The sequence below is a fragment of the Pseudopipra pipra genome, chromosome 2, assembly GCF_036250125.1.
Source record: "Pseudopipra pipra isolate bDixPip1 chromosome 2, bDixPip1.hap1, whole genome shotgun sequence".
NCBI classification, from domain to species: domain Eukaryota; kingdom Metazoa; phylum Chordata; class Aves; order Passeriformes; family Pipridae; genus Pseudopipra; species Pseudopipra pipra.
In genome coordinates this window covers 105,680,899-105,690,985 of record NC_087550.1, presented here as the reverse complement: position 1 = coordinate 105,690,985, position 10,087 = coordinate 105,680,899, and the positions used below count along the sequence as shown (strand labels likewise).

The 10,087-nt window shown below is 42.8% G+C and overlaps 1 protein-coding gene across 2 annotated transcripts; it reads right to left on the bottom strand.

The window, feature by feature from the left end:
• Nucleotides 1–1,391: 1,391 nt before the first annotated feature.
• On the bottom strand, nt 1,392–9,288 carry PRDX4 (peroxiredoxin 4). 2 transcript variants are annotated; one of them, XM_064646783.1, is made up of 8 exons: nt 8,981–9,288; nt 7,162–7,279; nt 6,080–6,196; nt 5,421–5,543; nt 4,665–4,795; nt 3,087–3,121; nt 1,833–1,879; nt 1,392–1,516 (listed from the first exon to the last, which is right to left on the bottom strand). In XM_064646783.1, the coding sequence occupies exons 1-8, from the start codon at nt 9,204–9,206 to the stop codon at nt 1,513–1,515; spliced, it is 801 nt and encodes a 266-aa protein (XP_064502853.1). In that variant the 5' UTR covers nt 9,207–9,288; the 3' UTR covers nt 1,392–1,512. The 2 variants fall into 2 exon arrangements, with proteins under 2 accessions (XP_064502853.1, XP_064502852.1); XM_064646782.1 differs by lacking the exon at nt 1,833–1,879 and having other exon boundaries at nt 8,981–9,282.
• Between the last annotated feature and the right edge of the window lie 799 nt (nt 9,289–10,087).

Below are 10,087 nucleotides of genomic sequence, written 5' to 3'. Positions count from 1 at the left end.
AGCAGCTGGTTTACAGCCCAGTAATGTGAGGAACCGCCTCTCTACATGCTGCCCTCCAGGCTTTGTGATCACATGGACTGGAGCAGCATTTACCAGCCTGTGGGGCTCTGCCTCTGTTACACTCTGGGTGGGATGAGGGACTCCTCCTTTCCCCAGGCCTCGAAGGGATGGGGAGGCTGGGGCTTGATGGAGCTCTGTGCTCTGGCCGTGGCTCCCTCTGCAGTAGGCATGTGCTTAGGGGTTATTTGTCAAGCAGCCACTTCTGCTCTGTGTCTGCAGTGAATAACCCCGAGAACTGCGCAGTACTCACCTGAGTCTAAACAATCACGTAACTTCACAGTGAAAATGCAACTGCTGGTCTAGTTCTGCAGAACTGAAGTGTCTATGTATAGGGAAGGGAATTGTATGGTTGGGTGGAGGAAGGGGAATTAAGTTCTCAGGTGTGTGGGATCCAACCAAGAGTAATGATGTAGTGGTGTAGACTGGAGCAGGGAGGAAGGTGCCTTTTGCCTTTCCAAGGATGACCCTGGTGAAAAGCTGACACACATTTCAGTTGCTGTTTTTCCAGTTGCACAGACTCTAGAATACCGTATCAAAAAGAGGGAGAGGTGGGAAGGAGCAAGCAAGACATTGGGGTATTCCAGTGCACACAAGTGTTATCTTACATGGAGATGTTCTATTCCCTTGAAAGAAGAAATTCATGCATATGAGCCACAAGAGTGCAATGTGATCATTGCACATGTCAGTACTAATCCTGGGAAAGACTACAATTACTCCCTTAAAACTGGGAGCTGCTAACCACTACATTCATCTGTTAACTGTGTAGGGACAGGGACAAAATTCAGACTATGTGAAAACAGATCAACCTTATCAGCAAATAAACTACAAATTCAAGCGTGGAAAATTCACTGGTTCAGCTCTTGAATCACATGAACTGGCATAGCTGTATTTTTTTCAGAGTAGTTGTACTGATTTATGTAGCATAGGGGATGTTCTTAGTAGTTTAAAAATGTTTTCCAGCTTCAGATGGACTGGAAATTTAATTCAGCAACTGTCACTTATTTCTGGCTTTTTGGTGAGTTCCCATTGCCTCTGGACTACAGACTAATGTACCATAACCAAATGGCTCTTTTCTAGCTGTAGCTCCTAGAATGTGACCAAACAAAAGAGTTTTGTGGGAGTAATCTAGTAATACCAAAAAGCCATGAACCTAAGCCCAAGCTGCTAAGATAAGAAAATCTGGGGAAGACTTAAAGGAAAAACATGTAGTTCGTAAGAATATTCTCTGATAACTAACGAGGTACCTGTGCTTTACACAGGTTAGACTTCTGTTTAAACAATGAGGTCTTTAATGTTTTACCGCAGTTACATATTAGACAAACTCACAAAAGTACCAAAATTAATGAAATTTTATTGGCAAAAATCAAGTTGAATGTGACCTATGTAGTTTCAACAGAAGCAAGCCTCAGTTTAGTTTATCAAAATACTTCAGTTTTCCAGCTGGATCTGGAATTATCTGTGCAAGAAAGAAAATGACAGTGTTAGTCAAAAGCCATGAAAACGCAGCAAACTATAAAGTCAAAACAGCACAGTATTTCATAGTGAGATACTATGGCCAACTCACTAGCAGCACTGAATAATTTATCAGTTGACTTGGTACTAGATTACTGTTGATCTCTAAGGGTACTTCATGGCAGTAGCAGAGAGATTTAACTAATTGAGGCATGAGAGAGAGTGCAGCCTACCAAAGGAAGAATTTTGACAGCTTGCCCCAAAAGCAAGATATTTTAATAAACTAATGTCTGTAATCCGAAGTCTTACAATTTACTTACAGGTCTTCCCTTGGCCACCACACTCTCATGGCTTCCTCTGGTTTAATCTAATTAAATCAAACACATTTAGAAAGCATGACTACATCTTTGAGAAAGGCTTTTTGAACTACTCTGCTATTTAAATTATCTGCAACTTTTGCACAGAGGAGATGAAGAATGCTTACGTATTGTTTTAGATTTTTAAACTGGCAGTATTGGAGCTGTTAATCTCAGCATTGTAAGACTGTTTTTTAGAAAACATGTTAATGTCATGTTATTTAGATGATTCTAGTTATAGAGGGCAGAAGTTTTTGGTGCCAAAATATGAATGTTAGGCCAGCCAGCTCTCTTTTCATTTTACAGTGTTAATATCCAGCTTCCCCCACTACAACACTCCTCTGCTAGCTTGAAAAAATTGACTCCTGGCCTCCAGTCATCCTGGGAAGTTTTCACATCCAGTGAAGAAACACGGTTTAACATTCCACTGTTTTTTACTTTCAAGTACAATGCTCACTAACTCTGCTTAGAGGCTGCTGGGACCTGCTTTTTGCTGAGACAGCTCTTAAACAACAATGCTCTGTCATCAGCATTTGGTTCAGAAGGAAGCCACATGCTCAAATACATGACAGTGATCTCATCCCAACTAGGCAGCTCAGACCTCTAGTGAAAGTTTCATTATTCTGCTGAGGCTGCTCCAGGCCAGAGAACACAAACAAGTTCAATGGGTGTTTATCTGAACGCTGGCTCCTGTGCTTGCAGTCACATGGAGGCGAGGAATAACAGAGGAAGACCAACTGCACAGCAAAGCAGTGCTCTCTGCTGGAGCACTGGCAGTGGCACACTGGCTCTGGCAGATACTACAGCAGCCTGGGAACTTCTATCTTTCTTATTTTGGGTAGTGTCTAGGATCTGCAATAAGAACCAACAGCACCAGGAATTTATATGGACAAATAATCAAGAAGATAGAAAAACCTCAAGAGTTTCCAACTTCCCCTCATCATGTTAACAGGGAAAAAGTTCTTGATCATGAACTCTTTGCTGATCAAGAGAATTTTGCTCACACACTGGGAATTTGAAACAACTGGAACATGTCTAGTGTGAGGGAAATGAGATCCCCATGAAATCAATAGTAATCCAAAAGCTGTCACTGTAATAATGTGAGATTACTCATACCTTCTCATTGAAGGTTGCAAAGATTTTGGATTTGGCTCTATGGGAAATAATAACTGAGTGTTTGCTAGCAGTAAATCCACGTAAATATAAACAGTCACTTACTGTTTCACTGCCAGGTTTCCAACCAGCAGGGCAAACTGGAAAAAAAAGGACAAAGTTAGCCAAAGTATTTTTGCACATGCTGACTTTTGTGCACTTAATATTTTCTTTCTGACCTTGAAGTAAAACACCACACAAGTGTCACATGTAAATATCTGAAACTATTAAATGTGCAATGACACCACCCCCCACCTGAGAACTGCGGATCTCTGGATGGATAACTATGCCTTGGTTTAATTCTTCTGGCCTTCTAGACAAAGTACTGGCAAAGCAGTACCTGAGAATGAACACCTATTCTAGTAGAAATAAGTTTCTTAATAAAATTCACATGACTACAGAGGCCTACCCTTCTTTCTTTAAAACCAAAACTAGGGAAATTTTTTAAGCAAAGAGATCAGCTCAAAGATTCCACAAGAGATTTTGTTTGGAGCCTTGCTTAGGCCTAAAGGGGTTGTAGCACAAGTTTACCACACAGTGTGGCTGGGGGCCCTGTGACCACCTGTACAGCTGCACGTTCTCTTACCTGTTCAGAGCTCTCCCCCTGAGGCTTCAGCCCAATGAGTTATGCCATTTTACACTGCTTTAAGGCATTCTGACAGATAAAATGCCACCAATGCAATTAGGAATTGTGGAGAACTGTTTTTCCCATTCTGTGCAAAGAAGCCAATAAGGCATCTAGAGAGGCTCCTCCCAGCATTCATGCAAAAGCTGGAAAAAATGTGGTACTCTGGAAACACGCTGCAGATCAATATTCTGTAACATGGCTTTGTAGCTGAATGAGGGTAAACTTCCTTAATCAAATGTGTGTAGCCTAAGTACCTGCATTTATCTTTTCAAATCTGTACAGCAAAGCATAATAATGATTTGCACCTTCACATAAAGGTACTTTCAAATGCTCAGTGAAATTGAGTTGAATTGGAAGTTAAGCTGCTGAACATGTGTATTCGTATTTAAACAAATCTTCAAATAAATGAATGTGTTTATTTAAACACATTATTTAAAGAAGTGTGAAAAGTTCACGTTGTGCTTGAACTGGAGGAATATGAAGTCTTGAGAAAAAGTAATGATGTGAAGCCAGTGAAAGCTTCTTTGTCAGGGGAAGATGATCACATAGCCCTTGTAAAGAAAACACAAGTAATGCACTGTAACTTCCACAGTATCCCCACGTATCGTGACACGAAACACACTCAGTTACTCGTCACAGGTCCTCAGTGAATGGCACAGCACAAGGATGGCCTGCATCTCAATTATTTTAGTATGCAAAAATGTACTGGAATATTGGGCCTGATTCTTCACAGCCTCACATTTTGTACAAATTTTTGCTTTTGACACATGGTACATAATGCCTTAATTCAGACTAAGGAATGCTTTATGCTCTGCATTCTCATGGATGTGAAGCAAAACGTGAATTACTATTCCAGAAACAACCTAAGGAGGTACTGGAACCCCAGGACCTTGTAGGAGGGCAATCAAAGCACTTCAGTCACGGCACGATGCCAGTCACTTTCCTCCAAAAAGCTACAAACACAGCTTCCAGTCTAAGTAAAACTATCTTCAATGTGACAATATTTAAAAGAGCACCTTCTCCATGTTTGTCTGTGTACTGGAATGCTTGTACCAAACGAAGTGTTTCATCCACAGATCTTCCAACAGGAAGGTCATTCATTGTGATCTGTCGAAGGATTCTCTTATTGTCAATAATGAAAAGGCCTCTGTGAAAAAAAAATTTGTGTGTGTTAGGAAACAGAATTAATTATAGTGTTGGGTTTACACACTATTTTATGTCTGCTGGACAGGAGGAATTTGATCTTTGCAAACACCATACAATACCCACTGCCTCAGAATACTGGTAACCTACTATTCTTTACCTGGGTATCAGATGACCTGAGCTGAGGGTAAGTTAAAAACAGAAAAGGATACTTCTCTGCAGAACATAAAATAAGCTTTGACAGGCCCTGCCAGGGGATGCAGCAGATTCTATGGAATTACAGGGATCCCAAAAGCAACTATTCCGTTTTATGAAACAGCTATGAGGTCACCTTAACTCCACTTGGACATGGGAGGTCCTTGAGCAACTGCAGTTCTGTGGAATCCTGCATATTTGCTCTGCCCTAGGTATCTGCTGATGACTGCTGTTAAACAGGATATTAACCTTGACCCATGTTCTGACTCATTATGACTTTTTTGTGTTCTTCTACATTTATTTTGTCTCTTGGCATGAATCTCCAAGTAAAGTTTGATCTCAAAAAAAAATTTCAAATAAGTTTCAAATTTCAAAATAAAGCAGTAAGTACTACCCCAGCAGAAACCCAAGAGAACTGTAACCAAGTCAAATACCTAAGTGTATGTCCTTGATCTTCCAGATACACTCCGTAATCCTTTGAAATCTGATGTGTCAAATCTGAAAGAAGGGGAATCTTCATCGGTCCAAGTCCTCCTTGTTTTCGAGGAGTATTAATCCTTTGAAAGAAATGAGATACAGATGTATTTCTCGTAAAGGTTTACATTCCCTACACAAAGCCAGAAGTCACAGACCAGAACAGTGCAGACAGAAGGATTTAGTGCAAGTGACATTTTTTTGTTCTGCTTACAAAGGAGATGAACACTATTTAAGGTTCGAGCAAAACGTTCAGCAGATCTTTTGCAGGTTTTGGCCACATCTTTCTTGTCAGTTGCATTTGCTTTATGCCACTGTGCTCACAAATTGGGACAGTGCGAAACATTTACAGATACTTGCATTCTCTTTTTTTTTTGTATTTGTATTATTTTTTGACCTGAGACATGACGTATTTCAAGCAATGCGAATTAAACAAGCTTCAAAGATAAAGGTACTTTCACACACTAGGGTTAAAAATTTTTATTTTAAACATTTGTGTCAACAGCATCATGCTTTCATACATTATGATACACCTACAAAGGCTAAAAATCTGGGACCATTGTTGCATAAGATGGATCCATGAATAATTTTTAGTGAAAGGCAAAAGTAAGGTACATACCATGCTAAGTGAGTGAACTTTGAGTCCACAGAACATGCTACTACTTCGGTATTTATTGCTCTGAATTCTTCAATTCTGTCGCTGAAGGCGATTATCTCAGTTGGACAGACAAACGTACTAGAAAATTTAAGACAAGATAAAGTCAAAATTTCATAAAACATCCAGTAAGTTCTTTGCTTAACTTAAAACGGTGGATTTATCATAAATTATTTCAGCTTTTGCTTATTTTTGTTGCTTCTTCAAGTATTTAACTAAAATGCTGCCTGACAAATCTTCCACCCTCAGACTCTGGCTTAGTTATAAATGGTTTATTACTGAAGATTATAAATCTACAGTTATCTTACAATCTGGATTCAGAGTTTTTTAGTTACTGTCTTTTAGACTTTATGAATATTAAGTGGCTGAATTTAAGTACAATAAGCCAATTTTTCAGAGGGTGATACTATAATTTGTTGTTACCGTGCACGTCTAAAAATTTTAATTAATTTGTCTTCAACTTTTTCGACTACAGAAGAAATAAAGTGGTAAATATTACAATTTATGGGGCTTTGAAGCTAATGATATTATAATATTAAAGTAGTTATGTATCTCTGTCCCCTTCATTTTGTGGAAAAGAATGGGATTGTCTCTCAGAAAGCTGAGATGTTTTCACTCAATCAGTAAATTTACTGCATTCTAATAAAGGAGGTTAATAGTTGTTATGGGATGAGCTTAAAGAAAAATACCACCACTATATACACTCTAGAAAATATAGATGGGATGCTGCCTTCTATTTGCAGAAGTGGTTTACAACATCAAACAGAACACAGAAGTTGCCTGAATGGGTTATACAAAGTTGTTTTTTTTGTGTGGAGAAACAAATTAGTGGACACACTTATTAGGACAAAGATTGTGTTACAATTTTACCAATGCATGATGAAAACACAAATGCAAAGAATATATTTTCTTCTGTCACTCCTTTCTTCTCTCCCAAATCCTTACCAAACAAAAATACAAGACCTCAAAAAAAGAGAAAAATTAATGAATTATGAATCAAGTGTAGCTGCACTCAGTCTTGGTATGTCTATTGTGGTCTTACTTACAAGTCAAGAGGATAGAAGAAGAAGACAAGGTATTTTCCTTCATAATCTGTTAATTTCAGCTCTTTAAACTCTCCATTGATGACTGCTGTTCCCTCCCAGTACGGTGCTGGCTTGGAGACTGAAATGCAAAGAACGTTCAATTAAAAATTGGAATATGAAGCCCATGTTCAAACCAAGCTGTCCAAGGACAGCTGTTCTTCCTTTTGCTTGAAAAACAACCTCCTGCACAAGTTACAAAGTGAAGCCGCTTTGTCGCTCTAATCAGCGATACAAAATCATGAAGAAACGTAGGTTTTAGTACACGTGGAAAGTAAATAATTTGACCAACCTGTGCTTATACATGAGCCCTGTGAATCACTGATAATCAAGGCCACACAAACCTTATCTGGGCACACTGAACAAACCATGTGTGCACCACCAGCTCAAGGCAGAACAGCTGCTGGACTGAAGATGAAGCCGATTAATATTTTGGGTATCCCCACTATTTTGTTATGAATGGCTGTTGTGAACCAGAAGCATAAGACGGTTCAAATCCATACTGTTAGTTTTTAGCCATGGAAAACTATCTGAAATTCAAGTCCACAAAAAATGCTACAACATGTCTGGAGACAAATGCCTAAAAATGTAGCGTATATTTATTAAATTACAAATCCTAAGCAAATTGTAACTTGAAGATAGCTGTGTTTAAAAAAAATCCAATTAAAATGCATTATATATATTTACTATTCCTATCAAAAGGGATTAATCTCGAATTTAAAATATTAAAAATTAATCTGCCAGGTACTATTTTCATAGCCATGTGAATTCCAAGACAAAGGACAGGGTATGCTGGAGGTACAAGGTCATCTGAATACACTTGTGATATCACGGACGCTGACATGCACTCCATGAAATTAGGCAAATACTTCTGAGAAAAACATATGGAATCTTAATTATTACCTGGTTGGCTCTCCTTTTAGGACAACCAATCCACACTGTAGAATATGGTCAGTGAGGATGTCTAACAAAGACCTCCAGATTAGGAGGGAGAAGGAAAAGAAATTTAATACTTTTTATCTTGATCTCTTCCTATATTAAGGTGATTATTTTCGCGGTTATAAATGCCTGTCTGTAATAACTTACATTGCAAAGGGAGGAAAACCCACACTGATTACAAGTATCTTGGCCGATTTCTTTTTTTTTTTTGTAGCATCTGCTTGCAAACGTTTAAAACAGAACTTATAGCCTGGCTCAGAAAAGTATTTTAAAGCTGTAAATTCTCACGGTGAAGATAATTTCTGTGTGATTTCTCTATTCTCTGTTCTGCAGAACGGGATTTTTGGAAAGCAGGTGCCCCCTGAAGATCTCACTGCGACGCGATTTGAGGTGTTTGCACCCAGGTCTGCCACAACGGCTTTACATCGCAAGAGAGCGAGCGCAGGCACGAGGTGCTCGTTCAGCGTTTCCCATCGCACCGAGAGCACAAAACGACTTCTGTGCATTGCTCAAAGCGCTTCCCTAAACCCGTTCGCCATTCCGGGGAGCACGGGCCTCGCTGGACGCCCGTGAAACGCCAAACTCGCAGCCAAGTGCCCACGATGGAAATGCAGGCCTGGAAGGGGCTGGGGGAGAGACGGGAGCTCACCTTCCTCCCTCCTTCCCTCGCTCCCCTCCCGGAGGCCGCAGCGGGGCCGCGGGGGAGGGAAGGGCCGGGGAGCGCTCGGGGCTCCGCCTGACGTGGCGCTGCCGCCGCCGCTCCCGCAGCGCACTGCGGGCACATCCCCCGCCTGGTCCCGCCGCACCCGCGCCCCCGGCGGCCCCGTCCCCGCCCAGTACCTACTCTTGGCCTGGCTGAGGTGCAGCGAGTGGTCGGACACGGGCAGCCGGGCCGCCTCCCCGGGGTACACCTGCCCTCCCGCGTAGTAATGGCACTGCTCGTCCCCGCGCTGCCGCGCCGGGCGCGGCTTCTCCGCCCCCGCTTCGCCTCCCAGCGCCGCCGCCGCCGCCGCCAGCAGCAGCAGAAGCCGCGCGCGGCTCCGAGCCCCGGCCCCGCCGCCCGCTTCCATGTCCCGCCGAACGACTGCACGTCCGCGAGGGGCGGCGAGGGGCGGTGGCGCCGCCGGGGAGGGGCTTGGCCGGCCCGCCCGCACTCGGGCCCGCAGCACCGCCGGGCCCCCGCGCTGAGGGACCGCGGGCGGGGGGGGACGAGGGGCCGGGGCAGCGCCACCTCCTGACCGGGCACGGCCTCCCCCTGACCCGGCACAGCCACTCCCGGGCCCGGCACAGCCAGCCCCTCTTGGGACAGCCACCCCCTGACACGGCACAGCCACCCCCGGGCTCGGTTCAGGCACTCCCGGGCCTGGGTGCGTAGAGAAAGAGAGGAAACAACACCACACGTGTGTGTGGAGAGCGCGCACACATGGTCCGGTGCGTGTGATTGCAGAAGGAAACTATCGATATCAGAGGCTTCCTGCCTGGTATTATCTCTCTTATCTGTGGCACCGTGGGTTCTGTGGGCACAGCATCACTCGTGGTCGTACCCATCTATGCCAAGTGCGGCTTGTACGCTGTGGCCTCACGAACACACAAAATGTGAAAAGGGTACTGCCCTGGGCCCGAAACCTTGAATTGCTGTGAGTTGAACTGCTGCCAGCTGGGCAGCAACTCACCCATGAACTCCACGTGGCACACGTGGTGGCTGTGTTAGGAGTGTGGTTACACAGAAATGAAATACTGAGTGCCTCAATTCATAGAGTCATCAAATGGTTTGGGTTGGAAGGGACCTTTAAAGGTAATCTACCTGCAATGGCAGGGTCATTTTCAACTAGATCAGGTTGGTATGGTATGTATATGTGGTATAGCGCCTGTGCCAGAATGGGCAGTATAATTTCTCTCTCTCTTTTTTTTTTAATGATACAGAACAAGCACATAAAGAGCAGAGGCAAAA